At 23.5% G+C, this 22,500-nt stretch overlaps 12 protein-coding genes across 12 annotated transcripts in view; 5 read left to right on the plus strand and 7 right to left on the minus strand.

Moving 5' to 3' along the window:
* Positions 1-393: 393 nt before the first annotated feature.
* On the minus strand, positions 394-555 carry cxgE (cytochrome c oxidase subunit VIIe; the record flags this gene model as incomplete). Its single annotated transcript, XM_636950.1, has 1 exon — positions 394-555. The coding sequence occupies one exon, from the start codon at positions 553-555 to the stop codon at positions 394-396; it is 162 nt and encodes a 53-aa protein (XP_642042.1).
* Positions 556-2,105: 1,550 nt separating this feature from the next.
* rpl14 (S60 ribosomal protein L14) lies at positions 2,106-2,658 on the plus strand (the record flags this gene model as incomplete). The annotated part of the gene is made up of 2 exons (XM_636951.1): positions 2,106-2,216; positions 2,296-2,658. 2 exons carry the CDS (start codon positions 2,106-2,108, stop codon positions 2,656-2,658), a joined length of 474 nt encoding a protein of 157 aa, XP_642043.1.
* Positions 2,659-3,267: 609 nt separating this feature from the next.
* Positions 3,268-6,013, plus strand: xab2 (TPR-like helical domain-containing protein; the record flags this gene model as incomplete). Its single annotated transcript, XM_636952.1, has 3 exons — positions 3,268-3,621; positions 3,721-4,745; positions 4,840-6,013. 3 exons carry the CDS (start codon positions 3,268-3,270, stop codon positions 6,011-6,013), a joined length of 2,553 nt encoding a protein of 850 aa, XP_642044.1.
* A 482-nt stretch (positions 6,014-6,495) lies between these two features.
* On the minus strand, positions 6,496-7,185 carry H3v2 (histone H3 domain-containing protein; the record flags this gene model as incomplete). Its single annotated transcript, XM_636953.1, has 2 exons — positions 6,496-6,735; positions 7,156-7,185. The coding sequence occupies 2 exons, from the start codon at positions 7,183-7,185 to the stop codon at positions 6,496-6,498; spliced, it is 270 nt and encodes an 89-aa protein (XP_642045.1).
* A 204-nt stretch (positions 7,186-7,389) lies between these two features.
* DDB_G0277981 (hypothetical protein) lies at positions 7,390-7,636 on the minus strand (the record flags this gene model as incomplete). Its single annotated transcript, XM_636954.1, has 2 exons — positions 7,390-7,517; positions 7,588-7,636. The coding sequence occupies 2 exons, from the start codon at positions 7,634-7,636 to the stop codon at positions 7,390-7,392; spliced, it is 177 nt and encodes a 58-aa protein (XP_642046.1).
* Positions 7,637-8,132: 496 nt separating this feature from the next.
* racI (Rho GTPase) lies at positions 8,133-8,833 on the minus strand (the record flags this gene model as incomplete). The annotated part of the gene is made up of 2 exons (XM_636955.1): positions 8,133-8,742; positions 8,826-8,833. 2 exons carry the CDS (start codon positions 8,831-8,833, stop codon positions 8,133-8,135), a joined length of 618 nt encoding a protein of 205 aa, XP_642047.1.
* Positions 8,834-9,650: 817 nt separating this feature from the next.
* DDB_G0277895 (TM2 domain containing protein) lies at positions 9,651-10,492 on the plus strand (the record flags this gene model as incomplete). The annotated part of the gene is made up of 5 exons (XM_636956.1): positions 9,651-9,700; positions 9,794-9,802; positions 9,886-9,959; positions 10,051-10,106; positions 10,220-10,492. The coding sequence occupies 5 exons, from the start codon at positions 9,651-9,653 to the stop codon at positions 10,490-10,492; spliced, it is 462 nt and encodes a 153-aa protein (XP_642048.1).
* Positions 10,493-10,719: 227 nt separating this feature from the next.
* On the plus strand, positions 10,720-11,513 carry tmem128 (hypothetical protein; the record flags this gene model as incomplete). The annotated part of the gene is made up of 3 exons (XM_636957.1): positions 10,720-11,090; positions 11,171-11,338; positions 11,426-11,513. The coding sequence occupies 3 exons, from the start codon at positions 10,720-10,722 to the stop codon at positions 11,511-11,513; spliced, it is 627 nt and encodes a 208-aa protein (XP_642049.1).
* Positions 11,514-11,762: 249 nt separating this feature from the next.
* rimA (mitochondrial substrate carrier family protein) lies at positions 11,763-12,860 on the minus strand (the record flags this gene model as incomplete). The annotated part of the gene is made up of 1 exon (XM_636958.1): positions 11,763-12,860. One exon carries the CDS (start codon positions 12,858-12,860, stop codon positions 11,763-11,765), a length of 1,098 nt encoding a protein of 365 aa, XP_642050.1.
* Positions 12,861-13,498: 638 nt separating this feature from the next.
* On the minus strand, positions 13,499-14,431 carry tbcB (tubulin folding cofactor B; the record flags this gene model as incomplete). The annotated part of the gene is made up of 2 exons (XM_636959.1): positions 13,499-14,113; positions 14,234-14,431. 2 exons carry the CDS (start codon positions 14,429-14,431, stop codon positions 13,499-13,501), a joined length of 813 nt encoding a protein of 270 aa, XP_642051.1.
* Positions 14,432-14,669: 238 nt separating this feature from the next.
* DDB_G0277985 (hypothetical protein) lies at positions 14,670-15,224 on the minus strand (the record flags this gene model as incomplete). Its single annotated transcript, XM_636960.2, has 2 exons — positions 14,670-14,844; positions 14,953-15,224. The coding sequence occupies 2 exons, from the start codon at positions 15,222-15,224 to the stop codon at positions 14,670-14,672; spliced, it is 447 nt and encodes a 148-aa protein (XP_642052.2).
* A 1,939-nt stretch (positions 15,225-17,163) lies between these two features.
* dhkJ (histidine kinase) overlaps positions 17,164-22,500 on the plus strand; it is a gene marked incomplete at both ends in the record, with an annotated part of 6,189 nt that continues 852 nt past the window's right edge. The window contains one exon of the mRNA XM_636961.2: positions 17,164-22,500. This exon is cut by the window's right edge and continues 852 nt beyond it. Coding sequence (XP_642053.2) covers positions 17,164-22,500 — 5,337 coding nt within the window.

The raw sequence follows: 22,500 nt of genomic DNA on the forward strand, positions 1-22,500 counted from the left end.
TTATTTAAACTATTTGCTAGTGTTTAAATTTAAACAGTATTGTATATCCATTTTAAATTATTTGTTTATTTTGCGTCCATTTTTTTTTTTTTTTTTTTTTTTTTTTTTTTTTTTTCCTTTCAATTTTCTACCAATTTTTTTTTAACACATCAAAAAAAAAAAAAAAAAAAAAATCAAAAAAAAAATAAAATAATAATAAAAGTGAAATAGAGAAATTTAAATTAAAATCAAATCGAAAATAATGTTAAAAGGTAGTGTATTTGTTATATTGACATTGTTTTTTTTATTTTATTTTTTTTTATATATAAATTTCTTTTAGTTGTTGGTTTTTTTTCTTAATATTATTGAACTTTACAACTTTTATTTTAATTTACTTTATATTAATGTTACTATTTAATTTCTCTTATCATAGGCAGCGTAAAAATCTTCTCTTTTTTGGATAGATTGGCCAATTTGATATTTGAACCAAACACCTGGGATGATACCTAAAAGGAGACCATAACCAATATCTTTGGTGATATGCATTTTAATGAGAGCTGGTAATGCGTGGGACATCTAATTAATTTATTTTGTTTATTTATTTAATGTTATTAGTATTCATTTTATATTTTATTTTAGTGATCAATAAAAAATAAAAAAACACTTACTTTATTTATTTTATGTGATTGAAGTGTATGTATGCGAAAAAAAATATGAAAATTTTTTACACTATAAAATTTTTAAAAAAAATAAAAAAAAAAAAAATAAAAAAAAATAAAAAAAAAATAAAAAAAAATAAAAAAATTATCAAAAAAAAACAAAAAAAATTACAAAAATGAATGTATATTCATTTCACTGTTCATAATCCCACTTTTTCACAGAAACTTTAAAAAAAAAAACAATAAAATAAAATAATTTTTTATACACAATTAAAAACAAATATATTTAAATAATCATTTTTTATTTTTTATTTTTTTTTATTTATTTTTTATTTTATTATTATTTATTTTTTATTTTATTATTATTTATTCATTTTTTTTTTTATTATTTCTCAAATGGGTCCAAGTGTGTTAAGATATTAATATCAAAAAAAAAAAAAAAAAAAAATATATAAATAAAAAGTATATATTGTAAAAACCATTCAAGTTTGAGCACATACATATTAATTTTATATGGGCTCCCATATAAAAATATTTGAAATTACAAAAAGTGCGCAAATTTGAATGGTTTTTACAACAAGTATTTGCAACCCAAATTAAGTTAATAAACCAAAAAAAAGAGACTAATTTTAAACATAAAGATTTTAATTTTTTTTTTAATATTGAACATTCTTTATTTTTTTTTTTTTTATTTGTCATTTTATTTTTTTTTTTTTTATTATATTTTATTTTATTTTTGAAAATTGAGTTGAAAAAAAATTAGAAAATAAAAAATACCTTTTTCCAGTTTTCCTAAAATAAGTAATACAAAATTTGCACTGTCGGACTTTACCCCAAAATTATTTTTTTTGATGTTTTATAAATTAATTTAAATAATTTTAAATAATAATAATGAACATAAAATTGTAATAATATTTGATATTTCAAACAAAGATGAAATAAAAAATAAATAAAATATAAGAATAAATTTAGTTTGATATTAAAATAATTATTGATTAGTGGGAAAAAAAAAAATTAATATATTTCAAGTGAATAAAAAAAAAAAAATTTTAAAAAAAAAAAATGAAATAACGAATGGTGGAAAAAAAAAAATAACGAAAAAAATAATGCACTTTGTAAAACTGAAATTTTTCAATTTTTGAAATTTTTTTTTTTTTTATTGTTTTTTTACGCAGATACCAAACACGTAAGTTATTACATATCATGTATCACTTAGGGTCGCTATGTCACTCTCTCAATCAATTTCTTGGTGATGATTTAGCTATACTTCAATTTATAATAATAGATTTATTTGGATTCAATTAAAATGTTAAAGATTATATTGGGTTTGATAATGGATTGAAACCTATCACACAGAGAGAAAATGAGAAAAAGGATAGAGAGTGTACACAGAGATTATAAGTGGGACTCAATCAATCAACCAACTTCAACATCAGCTACTAATTTATAAATTAACCTATAGATAAAATGATCTCCAAATTCTCTCTCTTTGTCGAAATCGGACGTGTTGTTGTCATCAACTATGGTGAATACATCAACAAAACTGCCGTCATCATTGATGTCTTGGATCAAAACAGAGTATGTATTTCACACAATCAATTTGGGTTGTTGGTATGAAATTAAAGAACTAACAAAATTATTTATTATTAATAATTAGGCTTTAGTTGCTGGTCCACACAGTGGCGTCGAACGTCACATCATTAACTTCAAATGGATCAATCTTACTCCATTAAAAGTTAACATCCAAAGAGGTGCCAGAATTAACACCCTCATCGCTGCCATCAAAGCTGCTGACCTCGAAACCAAAATTGCTGCCCTCTCTGCCGTTAAGAAAATCAACGCAAGAGCCACCAAATCAAACCAAACTGATTTCGAACGTTTCAAAGCCAACCTCATCAGACGTAAACTCAACAAGAAAGTTTCAGGTGAAGTTAAGAAATTAGTTAACATTGCCAACAGAGCTGCTCACAAGAAAGCTGTTGCCCAAAAAGCTGCTGGTCACGTCAAGAAAACTTTATAAATAAAATGTTTACTAATAATATAAAATTTTAAAAATATATAAAAACTATTAGTATTATTTTAGACCTCAAAAAAAAAAAGGATTTTTTATAGGTTACCCAACATTTATATCTCAAATTTTAAAAAACTTCAATTAGATTAATTTTAAGAATGTTAATAATATTGGATTATTTTAATTTAAAAAGATATCAAAACTATTTTTTTTTTTTACTTTTTTTATTCATTTGTGTTGAATTGTATTAATATAGATTTTCATTTTATTTTATAATTTCCTTAAAAATATGGATAAAAATAAAAATAGATTCAAATGAATTGTTTTAGATATATATTTTTTTTTTTTTTATTTTTTTTTAATTTGGAAATAATAGAAAAAGGTTTAAAATTATTGGATATTAATTTGGTCATATTTTAAAATTAGGTGAAGGTTTAACCATTGATGAAATTAATAAAGGATTATTTTATTTTTTTTATTTTTATTTTTTTTTTTTTCATTTTTTTATTTTTTTTTATTTTTTTTTTTTTTATTTTTCATAATTTTCATTCAAGAACGAACATATATATTTTTTCTATTTTTTTTTTTTTTTTTCTAAAACAAAAGAAATAAATAATTATGCCATCAATTAATGAAAATGAAGATATTATTAATAAATTAAAGATGTCAACGATAACAGATGATATTATTATTCAACCAAGTATTGATGATTTACCATATGAAGAAGATGTTTCAAAGAATCCATACTCTGTTAATTGTTGGTTAAGATATTTAGAGTTTAAACAAGGTTCACCACAAAAACAAAGAAATTATATATATGAAAGAGCCATTAGAGAATTACCAAGAAGTTATAAAATTTGGCATCAATATCTATTAGAAAGAACTTTAGCAATTAGAGGTAAATGTATTTTAGAAAATTCATTTGAGGCTGTAAATACATTATTTGAAAGATCTTTAGTATTTTTAGATAAGGTAAATATTTATTATTTATTAATTTGAAATTTTAATAAATTTATTAATTTATTAATTTTTAAAATTTTATTTATTTTTTATATAAAAAAAAAAAAATAGATGCCAAGAATTTGGATTGAATATTGCGAATTTTTAATGATACAAGAAAAGATAACATTAACTAGAAAAACATTTGATAGAGCATTAATAGCATTACCAGTTACACAACATTATAGAATTTGGAATGAATATACTAAATTCATATTGAAGAGATCTATACCATCATTAACATGTATTAGAGTTTATAAGAGATACTTAAAGATTCAACCAGAGAAAGTTGAAGAGTATATTGAATATTTAATAAAGATTAAAGAGTGGCAAGAAGTTGTCAATCAATTAATTAAACTATTGGATAATGTTAAATTTAAATCGATTAAAGGTAAGAGTCGTCATGATCATTGGTTACAACTTTGTGAAATTCTATCATCATATCCAAAACAGATTACAGGTGTAGATGTAGATTCAGTGATTAGAAGTGGTATTGGCAAATTCAGTGATCAAATTGGTAAACTTTGGTGTTATCTATCAGATTATTACATTCAATTGGCACAATTTGAAAAGGCAAGAGACATTTTCGAAGAGGCATTAACATCGGTTGGAACAGCAAGAGATTTCAGTTTTATTTGGGAATCCTATACACAATTTGAGGATTCATTAATCGCAGCAAAACAAGAGATACTAGAAGAGGATCCATCCGAAGATAATCTATTGGAATTTGATATTATCATTGAACGTTATGAAAATTTAATTCAACGTCAACCTTTATTATTGAATTCTGTAATGTTAAAACAAAATCCAAATAATGTTCAAGAATGGTTAAAACGTGTTAACCTATACTCTAATCCAACTCCAAATGTTAAAATGATCATTCAAACTTTTACTGATTCAATTAAATCAATTGATCCACAACTTGCAAAAGGTAAACTTTCAACTATCTATTCAACTTTTGCTCATTTCTATGAACAAAATAATAAATTATCTCAAGCTCGTTTAATATTTGAAAATTCTTTAACTGTAAATTTTAAAACAATTGATGATTTATCAACATTATATTGTGATTATGCTGAAATGGAATTAAAACATAGGTAAATTATTTTATTTTTATAATATATTTAAATAAATATATATATATATGTATATTAATATATTTTTTTTTTTTTTTTTTTTTTATTAAAATAGAAATTATGAAAAAGCAATTGAAATTTTAAAAAGAGGTACAGTTTCACCAAAAAAACAAAATACAATAATTGAAGAGAATGAACCAGTTCAAAAGAGATTATTTAAATCAATTAAAATTTGGACATTTTATGTTGATTTAGAAGAATCATTTGGAACTTTTCATAATACAAAATCAATTTATGAAAAGATGATTCAATTAAAAGTGGTTACACCACAAATTATTTTAAACTTTGCAAAGTATTTAGAAGAGAATAAATATTTTGAAGATATGTTTAAAGCTTATGAACATGGTGTACAATTATTCCTATTTCCACATGTTCAAGATATTTGGATCACTTATTTAACCAAATTCATTCAAAGATATGCCGGTATGAAATTGGAGCGTACTCGTGACCTATTCGAACAGGTTCTATCAAAAGTACCACCAAAAGAATCGATTATCTTTTATTTAATGTATGCAAACTTTGAAGAACAATATGGTTTAGCGCGTCATTCAATGGCTGTCTATGATCGTGCAGCTAAATCTGTCGATAAAGAAGATAGATTCAAAATGTACTTGTTATATATTCATCGTGCTTCAGAATTCTTTGGTGTTAACCAAACTCGTGAAATCTTTTCAAAAGCAATCGAACAATTACCAGATCAATACGTTCGTGATATGTGTCTTAAATTCGCTGATATGGAAAAGAAATATGGTGAAATTGATCGTGCTCGTTCTATCTACATTCATGGTTCTCAATTCTCTGATCCAAGAACTTCAATGTTTTATTGGAATACTTGGAGTGATTTCGAAAAATTACATGGTAATGAAGATACATTCAAAGAAATGTTAAGAATTCGTAGATCTGTTCAAGCAAGTTATATTACTCAAAATCCAACTTTAGCTTTATTAAATAAATTAAATAATAAAGATGATAAAGATGATAAAAATCAACAACAAAAACAACAACAACAACAACAAGAAAAACAACAACAACAGCAACAGCAACAACAACAAGCATCTACTTTAACCAAATCAAAACCTGTCACTGTTTCACTACCAGAAACAATTCAATATAATAAGAAAATCGAAAATGATGATGAAATTAATTTAGATGATGATGAAGAAGAGGAAGAGGAAGAAGATCAACTAGCAATTAAAGCTTTTCCAAAAACATTATTGAAAATAATATAAAATAAAATAAAAAATTTTAATCATCACTTTTTTTTTGTTTTTTTTAACATTATACAAAAATATTATAAATAGTAATAATAATAATAATTAAAAAAACTAAAGATAAATATTTATTTCTTAAATAAACTGGTATTAAAAAAAAAAAAAAAAAAAAAAAATCCAGTATAAAGTTAAATCTTATTTTTTTATTTTAATAAACAATTGTGTTCCAGTTGCTGAATTACCACCAATATCTTTACATAAAGATAAAATATTGTGGTTGTGGTAATTATAAAAATAATTATTAATTTTTAATTACAATGACTGTATCAATTTTTTTTTTTTTTTAATATTAATAAAAAAAATTAAATAGAAAATCAATACACTCATATCCTATTAATAAATAAAATAAAAATTATTTTATTTTTAATTTATAAATTTTATTATCGTTAATATATTTTTTTTTTTTTTTTATTATTATTTTTTTTTTTTTTTTTCACATTTTAATAACGTGGCAAATAAAATGGTTTGATGTACTGATGAAAAGCAATATCTCTATCAGTAATAGTTTTTCTTTTTCCATGAGCAGCCATTATAGCACAATCGGTCATTATAATATTCATGTAGCATTCAAAAGCAGTACGAAGAGCATGAATAGCACCGACACTCATTCTATAGCTTTTAGGATCGGTCCAAGCCCACAAAATCTGTCTTTTGATTTCTCTCAAAACTAAATTTCTTCTCTTAATTGGTTTTTGGGGATCATTAAAAGCTGGAGGTGAAACTGTTGGTCATCAGAAGATAATGGTGATAATGATGATGGTGATAATTGTTGATGGAAAGATCTCTGTAATCTTTTTTGCCTGCCCCTTGTTGGATTCATTTTTTATTTTTTTTTTTTTGTAAATAAAATTCCTTTATTTATTTTTTTTTTTTATTATTTTTTTTTTTTTTATTATTTTGTTATTTTTTTTATAATTATTATTTTTATAATTATTCCCATTGAAATCTAAAATTTGAACTAATGAAAAAAAGAAATGTTTTTCATATTTTTATATCTTTTTTTTTTTTTATATCGAGAAAAAATTAAAAAATGTTTAAATAAAAAAGATTTTTGGTAGTTTTTTTTTAATGATGTTCCTTGAAATTTTTATTATATTAACACTTGTCATATTATTATTAACACTTGTCATTTTTATTATTTTTTTTATTTTTATTTTTTTATTTTCTTTTTTTTTTTCCCAATGGGCCAAAAGACTTTAAAAAAAAAAGATAATTAATTTTATTTAAAATAAAAATCAATTATCAGCTATGATTTTTGAAATTATTTTATTTTAAAATAATATTTTCTACTTATTATTATTTTTTTTAATTGATTATCACCACAATGACTGTTGTCAAACATCACTGGTCCAAATCTCTGGTGGATTTAGTGATTGAAATGGCGAAAATGTCCAAACCATACATTTTCTATAATCTGAAACTGTTGCAGCAAATATGTCTACCATCTTTTGACCATTTGATACTGTAAATTGATTTTGAATGTGCTCATTTAATTGAATGTATTAATTTTGGTGTTGTTGTTCTTTTGTTACTTATATCATCAGAATCATCCTCCATAAGCTCATAAGATATTGGTTCCATATTCTATAATTTTATATTTTAATCTCCACCACATGTAGCTAATCTTTTACCATCAGGGTAGTAATAAATAAAAATATAGGTGTTGCTATTTGATTTTATTGAAAATAGAAAAAGATTGGAAAATTATAATTTCATATTTTTGTTAGTTTTTTTTTTTAATTCCATTTAGCATTATGATAAACCCAATAAGGTTTTAGAATTATCATTGATATTTGTGAAAAATGATTAAAAAAAAAAAAAAAAAAAAAACATTTCAAATAAATATCAAATACACACGTGTGTACCATTAAATAAAATAAATATTTAAAAAAAAAAAAAAAGAAAAAAAAAAAAATAAAAAAAAAAAAGCAAACCAATTTTGATTTGAGTTGTTTAGAAAATTAAAAATCTACAACAACCGTTAGTTATATAAATATTATTATTTTATTTTTATTTTTATTTTATTTTTATTTTTATTTATTTACAAAAGAGTCTATATATATATGAATTATAAAAATTATTGTATAATACATTTTGAAGTATTCGATGTTGTTGTTGTTGGATCATTTAAAACACCATCTTTACAATATAAATGACAACGTACTACCTGTTTAAATATTTCATTAACACCCTGATTACAAAGTGAAGAACATTCTAAATACATAGTTGCTTTAATTTCTTTTGATAATGCTAAACCTTGTTTATATGAAATTGGTGGCATTTGATTATTTTCTTTTAATAAATTTATAGTATTTTCATCTTCACGTAAATCACATTTTGTTCCTAATAAAATGATTGGTGTATGAATTGATGGTGCATATTGTCTAATTTCAGGTATCCATTTTTTTGAAACATTTTCAAATGATGTTGGTGAATCAATTGAAAAACATAATATAATCACATTAGTATTTGGATAGGTTGATGGACGAGTATTATCAAATTCTGCCAATGCTGATGAATCCCAAAATCCAACATGACATACTTGTTTATTATATTCTATATCTAATGAAGTTGCATCAACATGTGATGGTACATAACCTGTTGGAAATGAACCTGTTGAATATGTCATCATCATTGTAGTTTTTCCAGTTTTACTATCACCTAATACTAATAACTTTATATATGATCTTATATAAATATTACATTTTAAAATTACTATATAATTAGTAAATTTTAAATGATAAACTAATAAAAATAATAATAATATTACTTTTGCATTGTTTAAATTTCTTGTTTAAATTAAAAAAAAAAAAAAGTAAAAAATTAAAATTAAAAAAAATAAAAAAAAAAACACAAAGAAACGAAAAAAAAAAAAAATTAAATTAAAAATAAAAAATCTTCTTTGAAAATATCCAACTCACTTTTCAAAATAAAAAATTTTTAATAGAAATAAAAAAAAAGCCAGTAATAAAATAATTTTCCAACGTTCAAAAAAGCTATTTTTAAACTTCAATTCTTTTTTAAAAAAAACAAAATTTAAAAAAAAAATTTGTGTTTATTTTTTTGAAAAAAAATGCATTTAAAAATAAAATTAAAAAAAAAGAAAAAAATAATAATGATGATGATAAAAATGATCCAAAAAAACAGCTATTTTTAAACTTCAATTCTTTTTTAAAAACAAAATTTAAAAAAAAAATTAAATTTAAGTGTTTACTTTTTTGAAAAAAATGCATTTAAAAATAAAATTAAAAAAAAAGAAAAAAATAATAATGATGATGATAATAATGATCCAATAAAAAAAAAAGTTATTTTTTATTTTTTATTTTTTTTATTCCCTTCTCAATAATATTATAAAAAAATTTCAAAAGAGCCCAACAATGGATTAAGAATAAGATTTAGAGTTGGTTAAAAGAAAAATAAGTTTTCAAAAAATTGATTTAATTTTTATTTTTTTTTTTTTTTTTAATTTTTTTTTTTTTTTTTTTTTACAAAATTTTTGGAATTCATGGTATAAAAACACACTTTTTTTTTTTTTTTTTTTTAATTTGTTCTAGATTTCTTTGCGATATAAAGTGGCAAAATAAAACAAAACAAAATGAGTCAAAAAAGTGTGTGCGTTACTTATTTATTATGGCTATTTTTTGGGTAAAAAAGTTTATATTAAAAAAAAAAAAAAAAAAAAAAAAAATTGTTTATTATATAAATTCCTTGTTTTTTTTTTTTTTTTTATCCATATAGATTGTTTGGGTAAGTTCATTAAAAATAAAAAAAAACCAATTATTATGGCATAGTATTAGTATTAACAACCACCTATTTTTTTATTTATATAGTATCCATAGATTTTATCTAAATCGTCCATGTAGTGGAGTTTTATATCTTTTCACATGTGGCTGCTTTTTTATTGGTAAATAAATAATAATAAAAAATTAATATAATTTAATGTATTTTAAAAAAAAAAAAAATTAAACTCTTTATTCTATTTTATTAACATACAGGATGGTTCATTGATATTTGTTTAATTCCTGGAATGGTTGAAGATTATAATGCAAAAGTAAGTTTTAGCATTAAAAAAAAAAAAAAAAAAAAAAAAAAAAAAACAAAGTACACATTGATTTGATATACTAATATTTTTTATTTATAAAAAAAAAAAAAAAAAAAATATAGTATGACTCAATGAATAAAACAACAACAACAGTAACTCAAGTTGTTGTTCAACCAGTTTACCAAGGTTCACCACAACAACAACCATACGGTGCCCCACCACAACAACCATACGGTGCTCCACCACAACAACCATACGGTGCTCCACCACAACAACCATACGGTGCTCCACCACAACAACCATACGGTGCTCCACCACCACAACCATATGGTGCTCCACCACCAGGCGCATATGCTCCACAAGGCAATTACCCACCACCATATGGTCCACAATAAAGTAAAACTATTTATTTCAAATAAAAAAAAAAATAAATAATGATAATAATAAAAATAATATGAAAAATTAAATAAAATATTATTTAAATAAAAAAAAAAAAAAAAATGTTCAAATTAAAAATATTGGATATTTTCAGATTTTCAGGTTTGTATTTTTTTTTTTTTTTTTTTTTTTTTTTTTTTTTTTTTTTTTTTTTGAAAATTTAATTTGTGAAAAAAAAAAAAAAATGACATCAAAACATAGAAATACAAATAAAAATAAGAAAAGTAATCAAAATTTAAGTAACAATAGTAGTCATAATGATGAATTATGTAGTGGTGGTAGTAGTAGTAGTATCAATAATAGTAATAGTAGTTTAGATGATGTTAAGAACAAAGGAGAGATATTTCAATCTATAAATAACATTTTCAATGAATTTAATAAACAAGAAAAAGAAAGAAATGATATAGCTAGAATACCACATAAGATTTGGGATAATTATTGGGTAAAAAAAAGTATAAGAACCATTGAAATTATATTTTGGATTTCATTAGGTTTAGGTACTGCTTATTATACTGATTTGGTTAATGTAATTTTATATAGTGAAATTATTAAAAGGTAAAAAAAAAAAAATTTTATTTTATTTATTTTCTAAATAATATAATACTAATAATAATATTTATTATTATTATTTTTAGATTATATTTTAATATTGGAATTGTTGGATTAGTTGGATTTATTTCAATTTATATTTATTGTGGTTATTTCTCAAAAGTTGATGTAAAAAAGAATGATGATGATTGGGAAAAGGTTCACCCAAAATTAATTCCATTTGCAACAATTTTTTTAGTAATTTTTTCTTTTGGGTAATTATTATTTATTATTTAGTTTAAAAATTTATTTATCTTTTAAAATTTATTAATTTCTTTTTTTTTTATTTTATTAAATTATAGCATAATGATAGGGTGTTGGCCAGTTTGGGGATTTTTAACACCACTTTTTTTATTTATTTATTTCGCATCTATATCTTATATAATTTAGAAAAGAGAGTATAAAAATAAAAAATAATTGAATAATAATTTAGAAAAAAAAAAAAAAAATTAAAGAATTTTTATTATTTTATTATTTTGGTTTTTTTAAAGTGAATTTTAAAATCACCTATTAAAAAAAAAAAAAAAAAAAGAAAAAAGAAAAAAAAAAAAATAATGATACTATTATATGAAATATTTCATATAATTTTTAAAATATAATTTTTTTTTTTTTTAATTTATATTTATATATTTATATAAATTATTGACGATAATGATTTGTATCAAATAATAAAGATACACCATGAGCTATATCCAAAACCAATTCATAAGTTAAAAACATGATACAAGAATTTGGAACTACACGAATGATATGTGGACCAGCACCACCAAATAAACCTCTTATACCTTCTTCTCTTGCGATTAAAGTTAAACCTTGAATGACACCAGTATATTTTGATTTTACACCTGGTTTAGTTTGTTCACGTAAACGAGTTCTAACTACTTCATGAGGATAGGTTGTGATTGCAGCAATTAATTTAGCAATACCAGCAGATATTAAATATTCACTTGTTGATAATTCATTTGGATTTTCGTAACCTTTTAAACGTTTTTCAGTGATGATACGATTCTTAAAGCCTTCATAGAGTACGAATTGGAAAGCACTCTCTGAGACTGAAATCAATGATGCACCCAATCCCTTGTAGAAACCCAATGGTCCCTCTTCTCTGAGAATCGATAGACAACAATGGAACATACCACGATATTGAGTACCCTCATTGAAATTCTTTAATGAGGTTTGTAATTGCATACGTGTTTTAATTAACCAAATGGGTGAAGTTGTAATTGCAACTGCTGCACCCGAACTAACGGCACTTGTAATCCAAAGTATTGGTCCATCAGTGTATCCAAGTTTATTCATTATTGATTTGGTAAAACTATAACTACTGAAATGAATCGCTCTCGCTGGTGCAACACCTAATAAATGGGCCCCCAACCCTTTCCAAAGTCCACTCTTACCATCTCTTTTCACTAAATGATATAATGAATATGCTGTAGTTGGCACAAATCTTGGTTTATCTTTAACTAATAAATTGGAATTCTTTGCTTGTAATTGAGTTTTTATAACTTCTAATGGTGATGTGCATATAACTCCTGCTGCTCCACCAATACCACCTGCTATAAAATGTAATAATGCATTCTTTGATCTTTTTTTTCTATTATTATTATTATTATTATTATTGATATTATTATTATTATTTTGTATATTTATTATATTATTTATATTATTTAAATTATTGGGTATTTGAATTGAATTTGGAACTGATAAAGTTGTATAATTTATAAAAGTGGGAAACATTTTATATATTTATTTTATAATTTTTTATTTTTTATTTTTATTTTATTTTTTTTTTTTATTCTCAAGAATATTTATTGAAATCGGTCGTTTATTATAATTATAATTAAAAAACGAGTAAAAAAAAAATAAAAAAAATAAAAAAAATAAAAAGTTCGTTTTTTGATTTTTTTTAAAATTTTGACGAGAAAAAAAAAAAAATAATAATAAAATAATATAAAAAAAATACTTTTTCATATGACGATAAAAATATGTGTGTGGTTTTTAATTTTTATTAATTTTCAAATTTTCTCTTTATTTATTTATATCTAGATATTTTTATATTTCCAGATTTTTTTTTTTTTTTTTTTTTTTTTTAAAATTTTATTTTTGTAATTTTTTTATTTTTTTTATTTTTACACATTTTTAATTAATATTCAAAATAATATATTAATTAATACTTTTATTTTTTTTTTTTTCCACCAAATAATTATTTGTTATTTTTTTTTTTTTTAAATTTATTCACACACACACACAGAATAAATATATAATAAAAATATGCAAGAAAAAAAAAAAAGAAATAATTATATATTAATTTATTAAAAATAGTTGATGGTGGTAATTTGAAAATCAAGAAATTTTAATTTTTAAGTGAATTTTATTTAAATTTCTTCTTCAGGGTAATCACCAACTAAAACATTTTTTGGTTTTGCAAAACAACCATATTTTGGAGAACATTGAAAGTATTGTTTACCTTTAACGGAACCATCATTTTTACCTAATGGTAAATCTAATTCTACACCAATCCAAACACCTGAACTAAATTCAACAGTACCAACATATTGAACTTTACCTAATCTTTCATCATAGTTTGTTGGATCATCTGAAATTACTTTACATCTATCACCAACTTTAATTTCAATTTCAGTATCAGTTGCATTGTTTGTTGTTGTTGTTGTTGCTGTTACTGTTGTTGCTGTTGTATCATTTTCTTTCTTTAATTGATTTTCTTCTTTCCACTTTTTATAAGTACCTTCACGTTTATTATAATCTTCTTCAGAAATAACTGGTTTTGGTGCTTTTGAAATATCTTGTAATTCAGATACGAAATTATTTGGATCTTTATCAATGATATGAACATTCATACCATCTTTTGGTTCATATGATCCTAATGTTTTATCATCATCATCGTCAATTTTACAAATATCATTCACTTTATTTTCATCACGTAAAATTAATTCCATATATTTTGGTTCTGTACCTACAAATCTATATAACTATAAAAAATTAAAAAAATTAAAATTAAAAAAATTAATCCCATATATATTAGTTTTATATAAATTTATATTATTATTATTGTTGTTTTTAATTATTAATTATTATTAATTATTACTTACTTTTTCTTTAAAATCTTTTATTTTGAGATCAAGTGAAAAGTTTTTAAAATTGTTTGTTCCTAATGATTCACCTGTTAAAACTGAATGTGTAATTTCTAATCTAACATTACCCTCTGGTGCTTTACCAACTGATATATCTTTACCATCACCAATAATATATTCTCTAATTATTTCAAAATCACTTTTTGTTGAACTCATTCTCTTTTTTTTCTTTTGTGTATATTTGTTTTTGTTAAGGTATTTTTGGGAAAATAAAAAAAAAAAATAAAAAAAAAAAAATTATAAAAAAAACATAATTTTGAGAAGTCGAACAATTTTTTTATAAGAGACTAAAAAATCTGAAAAAAAAAAAAAAAAAAAAAATATATTTTTAGAAAAAAAGTTTATTTATTTGTTTATTTATTTATTTATTTATTTATTTATTTATTTAAAAACATTAAAAATCAATGGCATCTTTTGATATATTATTATTATTAATATTATTATTATTTTGATTCATTTTTATTTTAATTTCAAAAATTTTTTCAAATGTTTTTAATAATTCACTTTGGGCCAAACTAAATTCACTTTCTTTGTTTGTCTGACTTTTTAAAAAACCCACTCTTCTTTTTCTATTTTTTTTTTTTATTTTTTTAATGGTAAAAAATATCAATTAGAATTTAAATTAAAATTTTTTTAAAAAAAAAAAAAAAAGTAATAATAAAAATTTATATACTCACAAATTTTCACATTCATTTAATAAAATTCTTAATCTTAAAATACATTCAGATTGATGTTGGATACTTTTTAACTCATCATCTTGTATTTCATCTTCTTCAAAATTACATTTATCAAAAATTTCATTTATATCTTTTAATTTTTTTTTTAATTCTTCTGCTGATTCTGTAAAATCATTAATTGTTGTATTTGTGTTTGTAGTTGTATTTGTAGTTGTGCTTGTGGTTGTGGTTGTTTCAGTTTTTTTTTTTTTTTTTGGGTGGGAATAACTCATTTTCATAAAATCTTTTTTCCCCGCTCATTTTCGCAAAATAAAACAAAAAAAAAAAAAACAAAAAAAAAAAAAAAAAAAAAAAAAAAAAAAAATTAAAAAAAAATAAAATAAAATAATAATTTCAAAAATGTTATCAAAAAATAAAACAATTTATCAAATTTTCAAATAAAATTTAAAATAAATATATAAATAGAAATGACAACTTAATTTTGTTTATAAACTTGGACTTATTCCAATGGTGAAGGTAAAAAAAAACAATAAAAACCTTAGAATCAATGCTACTGGCTCTTTAGATTGACACATTTTATTTTTTTACCAATTACAATCATCTTTTTCTTTTTTTTTTTTTTTTTTTTTTTTATTTTTTTTATATTTTTTTATTTATTTTATCCTTGAATTAATTATAATTATTTTTAATTATTTTTTTTTTATTTTTAATTTTCATTTTTTTTTTATATTTATTTTTTTAATTTTTTTTTAATTTTTAGGTTTCGCATTTTTCCTTTTAAAGAGATTTCCTAAAAACAGTTATTTAAAAAATTTTTTTTTTTTTTTTTTTTTTTTTTTTTTTAATTTTTTTTTAAATTTCCAAAGAAATTTTATTGTGTCGCTTTAGATATGTTTTACATTGAATAAGTTAAAATATGGTTGAAACCGCGAACCTACCAAATTCATAGATTTCACTCAATTTTCTTTATTTTATTTAAAGTTAACAATACCAACCAAAGACGATTTATTTTTCATTGTTTCATTTCATTATTAAATTAATAAACCAACAAAAAAAAAATCATTATTGGTAGGATTTGCAAAAGAAACAAAATTATTCCTTTTTTTTAAAATTTTAAAAGGTATTATTACTAATTAAACAAAAATAGTAAAACTAATTTTTTTTTTTTTTTTTTTTTTTTTGGCCAAAGATTTTTAAAAAACATAATAATTAAAAAAAAAAAAAAAAAACTATTTTATAAAATAAAATAAAAAATTATAAATTCATTTTTTTTTTTTTTTTATCTATTACTTGCAAATAATAATAAAAACAGTACTATTACAATAAAATTTAAAATTCACCTCTTATCCCCATTATTCACATTTATTACTTTATTTATAAAATAATTTTTAACCGTTCAAAAAAAAAAAAAAAAACACTCGTTCGTGTGAAAAAAAATTATATCAAAAAATAAAATATTGTTTAATTTATTTCACCACAATTCTTAGTTTATTTTATAAAAAGGTATTGTTTATTTTATTTTTTTTTTTAAATTCTTTTTTTTTTTTTTTTATTTATTATTATTTTTTTTTATTTAATTGATTTATTTAAATTTAATTAAAAATGTTTTTTTTTTAATTAAAAAAAGTTTTTATTTTTTTTATTATTTTATTTTTATTTTTATTTTTATTTTTCCTTTTTCCTTTTTTTTCTTTTTTTTTTTTATTTTTAATTTTTTTTTTACTTTCAATGGATAAATAAAAATAAACATAAATTAAAAAAATAAATAAAAAAAAGGAAAAACTTTGAAAAAAAGGGAAATTTTTGATTGTGCGTTATTTTTAACTTTTATTAAAAAATAATAAACTAAATCCACTTTTCAACTCATAAATAATTTTTTTTTTTTTTTTTACTATTTATTACTTTTTTTTTCCAAGATAAAATAAAAAAAAAAAAAATCTAATTACTAATTAATTTCAAATTTTTCATTGAAAAATAAAATCAATAGAAAAATAATAATAAAAATAATAATATTAATAATAATAATAATAATAAAATAATTATATTATAAAAAAAAAAAAAAAAAAAAAAAAAAAAATTAAGGTTTATCCTTTTATTCCATACTATATGTATAGAATATTTATTATAAGAATATAAAATTTTATATACATATTTGTAAATACAAAAAAAAAAATAAATAAATAGTTAGATAATAAATAATAAATAATAATAATGGAATTAGAATTAGATGAATTATTAAATCAATGTATACATTGTTGTCCACATTGTAAAAATAAAATATCGATTTCACAATTATCCGCATGTAATTTAATAAAAAATAGGTTTTACGAATTAAATAATAAATATAATAATTTTAAAAATAATAATATTTATGACATCGATTGTAATAATAATAGTAATTTAAATAATACCAACAATAATAACAACAACAACAATAATAATGATAATAACAATAGCAATAATAGTTTTAGAAATATTTTAAATAAAGATAAAGATATAACAAATAATAATAGTCACTTTAATATTTCAGATAGTTTTATAAATTTTAACAATAAAATTAAAAATAAATCAAATAAAATAAAGAATGGTGGTAATAATAATAATAATAATAATAATAATAATAATAATAATAATAATAATAATAATAATAATAATAATAATAATAATAATAATAATAATAATAATAATAATAATAATGGTGAAAGTTATAATTTATTTTTAGATAGTTTATTAAAATCATTAGAAACAGTTAAAGGTGGAGATTTTAAATCAAGAGTTAAATCAAATGAACAATTGTTCACAGAGAAAGAGAATAAAATCATATCAACTTATAATGAGATACTGAATTTCCAAGATTCAACAGTTACAGAGTTTAAAAGGATCGAAAAACAAGTTGGTAAAGAGGGTAATGTTATGTCAAGAGCTTTCTTACCAAATGCAGTGGGTTCTTGGGAATTTTGTATAGAGTTTGTAAATAATTTAATTGGTGATATGATTCAACCCACTGAAGAGGTGATTAAAGTTATCACAAGTGTTGCAAGGGGTGATTTATCTCAAACTATCAATTTGGAATTAGGACAAGGTAGAAAATTGACTGGTGAATTCTTAAGAATAGCTAAAGTTGTAAATACTATGGTTTCACAGTTGAATTCTTTCTCTTCTGAAGTGACTAGAGTCGCAAGAGAAGTAGGTACCGATGGTAAGTTAGGTGGTCAAGCAGTTGTAACTGGTGTAGATGGAATTTGGAAAGATTTAACCGATAATGTAAATACTATGGCCGCTAATTTAACTGGTCAAGTTAGAGAGATTGCATTGGTGACAACTGCTGTAGCAACTGGTGATTTGTCTAAAAAGATCACTTTAGACGTTAAGGGTGAAATTCAAGAATTGAAATTAACAATTAATACTATGGTTGATCAATTAAAGAGTTTTTCATCAGAAGTAACTAGAGTATCAAGAGAAGTAGGTACTGAAGGTATATTAGGTGGTCAAGCACAAGTTAAAGGTGTGGATGGTGTTTGGAAAGATTTAACCGATAATGTAAATACTATGGCAGCAAATTTAACCGGTCAAGTACGTTCTATCGCTGAAGTTACAACAGCTGTTGCTGAAGGTGATCTTTCAAAGAATATTACAATCGATGCACAAGGTGAAATTTTACAATTAAAAAATACAATTAATACTATGGTTCAACAATTAAAAGGTTTTTCATCAGAAGTAACTAGAGTTGCTAGAGAAGTAGGTACTAAAGGTATATTGGGAGGTCAAGCTGAAGTAACAGGTGTTGGTGGTGTTTGGAAAGGACTCACTGATAATGTAAATACAATGGCTGCAAATTTAACTGGTCAAGTGCGTTCTATCGCTGAAGTTACAACAGCTGTAGCTAAAGGTGATCTTTCAAAGAATATTACAATCGATGCACAAGGTGAAATTTTACAACTTAAAAATACAATTAATACTATGGTTGATCAATTAAAGAGTTTTTCATCAGAAGTAACTAGAGTATCGAGAGAAGTAGGTACTGAAGGTATATTAGGTGGCCAAGCTGAAGTAACAGGAGTTGATGGTGTTTGGAAAGGGTTAACCGATAATGTAAATACTATGGCTGCAAATTTAACTGGTCAAGTACGTTCCATCGCTGAAGTTACTACAGCTGTTGCTAAAGGTGATTTATCTAAAAATATTACAATCGATGCACAAGGTGAAATTTTACAATTAAAGAATACTATCAATACTATGGTTCAACAATTAAAGAGTTTCTCATCAGAGGTAACTAGAGTATCAAGAGAAGTAGGTACTGAAGGTATTTTAGGTGGTCAAGCACAAGTTGAAGGTGTTGGTGGTGTTTGGAAAGATTTAACTGATAATGTAAATACTATGGCAGCAAATTTAACTGGCCAAGTGCGTTCTATCGCTGAAGTTACAACAGCAGTAGCTTGTGGTGATTTATCAAAGAATATTACAATCGATGCTGAAGGTGAAATTTTACAATTAAAGAATACTATCAATACTATGGTTGATCAATTAAAGAGTTTCTCATCAGAAGTAACTAGAGTTGCTAGAGAAGTAGGTACTGAAGGTATATTAGGTGGTCAAGCTCAAGTAGAGGGTTTGGGTGTTGGTGGTGTTTGGAAAGATTTAACTGATAATGTAAATACTATGGCTGCAAATTTAACTGGTCAAGTACGTTCAATTGCTGAAGTTACAACAGCTGTAGCAGAAGGTGATCTTTCAAAACAAGTTTCAATCAATGCACAAGGTGAAATTTTACAACTTAAAAATACTATCAACACTATGGTTGACCAATTAAAGAGTTTCTCATCAGAAGTAACTAGAGTATCGAGAGAGGTAGGTACTGAAGGTATTTTAGGTGGTCAAGCACAAGTTAAAGGTGTTGGTGGTGTTTGGAAAGATTTAACTGAAAATGTAAATACTATGGCTGCAAATTTAACTGGTCAAGTGCGTTCTATCGCTGAAGTTACAACAGCTGTAGCTTGTGGTGATCTTTCAAAGAATATTACAATCGATGCAAAGGGTGAAATTTTACAATTAAAGAATACTATCAATACTATGGTTCAACAATTAAAAGGTTTTTCATCAGAAGTTACTAGAGTATCGAGAGAAGTAGGTACTGAAGGTATATTAGGAGGTCAAGCACAAGTTGAAGGTGTTGGTGGTGTTTGGAAAGATTTAACCGATAATGTAAATACTATGGCTGCAAATTTAACTGGTCAAGTACGTTCAATTGCTGAAGTTACAACGGCTGTAGCTTGTGGTGATTTATCTAAAAAGATTTCAATCGATGCACAAGGTGAAATTTGTGAACTTAAAAACACAATAAATACAATGGTTGACCAATTAAAGAGTTTCTCATCAGAAGTAACTAGAGTTGCTAGAGAAGTAGGTACTGAAGGTATATTAGGTGGTCAAGCTGAAGTTAAAGATGTTGGTGGTGTTTGGAAAGGACTAACCGATAATGTAAATACTATGGCTGCAAATCTAACTGGTCAAGTACGTTCAATTGCTGAAGTTACAACGGCTGTAGCTTGTGGTGATTTATCTAAAAAGATTTCAATAGATGTTAGAGGTGAATTTTTAGAACTTAAAATAACTATCAATACTATGGTTGATTTATTAAATTCTTTCTCATCAGAAGTAACTAGAGTTGCATTGGAAGTAGGTACTGAAGGTATATTAGGTGGTCAAGCACAAGTTGAAGGTGTTGATGGCGTTTGGAAATATCTTACACAAAATGTAAATACTATGGCTGCAAATTTAACAAGTCAAGTTAGAGAGATTGCAAACGTTACAACTGCCGTGGCCAATGGTGATTTATCTAAAAAGGTTAATTTAGATGTTAGAGGTGAAATCTTACAATTAAAGATTACAATCAATACTATGGTTGATCAATTAAATTCTTTCTCATCCGAGGTGACAAGAGTAGCAAGAGAAGTAGGTACTGAAGGTATGTTAGGTGGTCAAGCACAAGTAGAGGGTGTTGGAGGTGTTTGGAAAGATTTAACCGATAATGTGAATACTATGGCTGCAAATTTAACAACACAAGTACGTTCCATTGCAGAAATTGCCAAAGCGGTTACTAAAGGTGATTTCACTAGAGTTATTTCAGTTGATGCAAAAGGTGAAGTTAATTTATTGAAATTGATCATCAATGAAATGATTCATAACCTTAAAGAAACCACATTAAAGAATACGCTTGCTAAAGAAACTGCCGAAGCAGCCTCAAGAGCCAAATCAGATTTTATGGCAAATATGTCACACGAAATTAGAACTCCAATGAATGGTATCATTGGTATGACCGATTTAACATTGGATACAGAATTGACCGCTGAACAAAGAGAATATCTATCAATGGTTCAATCATCAGCAGGATCATTGTTAACGATTATCAATGATATTTTAGATTTTTCAAAGATTGAAGCAGGTCGTTTAGAATTGGATCAAGCAGAATTCTCATTACGTGCACATCTTTATGATGCCTTGAAAACATTATCATGGAGAGCTCATCAAAAATGTATAGAGTTGGTTTGTGATATTGCATCCGATGTACCAGATAGTTTAATTGGTGATCCTGGTCGTTTACGTCAAATTGTAAATAATTTAGTTGGTAATGCAATTAAATTCACCTCACAAGGTGAAGTTGATCTTGTGGTTAAAGTGGAGAAATCCCTATCATGTGGTGAAGTTGTATTGAAATTCTCTGTTATCGACACTGGTATTGGTATACCAAAGGATAAACTTCATTTAATCTTTGAAGCATTTTCTCAAGCCGATGGATCAATCACAAGAAGATATGGTGGTACAGGTTTAGGTTTAACAATTTCAACTCGTCTCGTTGAATTAATGAAAGGTAAACTTAGTGTCGTTAGCAAATCTGGTAAGGGAAGTACATTTGAATTCACAGCACAATTTCCAACCTCACCAAATCAATTGCCATTAACAGAGAAATTAAATGATGTTCATACGTTAATTGTCGATGATAATAAGAGTACCCTTAAAGTACTCAAACAAATTCTATCTGAGTTTGGTATCACTTCAGAGGTTTCAAATAATACTCAAGATGCATTCAATATGATTGTAAAAGCAACCAAAACCACTAAACCATTCGAATTCATATTTGTCGATGCTCAATTGGGGACATCACTCATTGATATGATGGTAGAGAAAAATATGAATCATTGCAAAACCAAAATAATCATGCTTATTAGTGGTGGTGGTCAAAGAGGTTATCCTGATAGTTCCTCGAATTTCATCACTGGCTACCTTTCAAAACCGGTTAGTCCATCGGAAATTTTCGACATTTTAACCAGACAAGGAATAACTCGCCAAATTCCAAAACAACTCTGTAAAAAGATTCAACTCACCTCTGAAATATTTGGTGATATTCTATTGGCCGAGGATAATGCTGTCAATCAACGTTTGGCCATTCGTTTATTGGAAAAGTTTGGTCATAGAGTTCAATTGGCAGAAAATGGTTTACAAGCAGTTGCAAGCTCTCAACTTAGAAAATTTGATTTAATTCTAATGGAT

Source organism: Dictyostelium discoideum (genome assembly GCF_000004695.1).
Source record: "Dictyostelium discoideum AX4 chromosome 3 chromosome, whole genome shotgun sequence".
NCBI lineage: Eukaryota > Evosea > Eumycetozoa > Dictyosteliales > Dictyosteliaceae > Dictyostelium > Dictyostelium discoideum.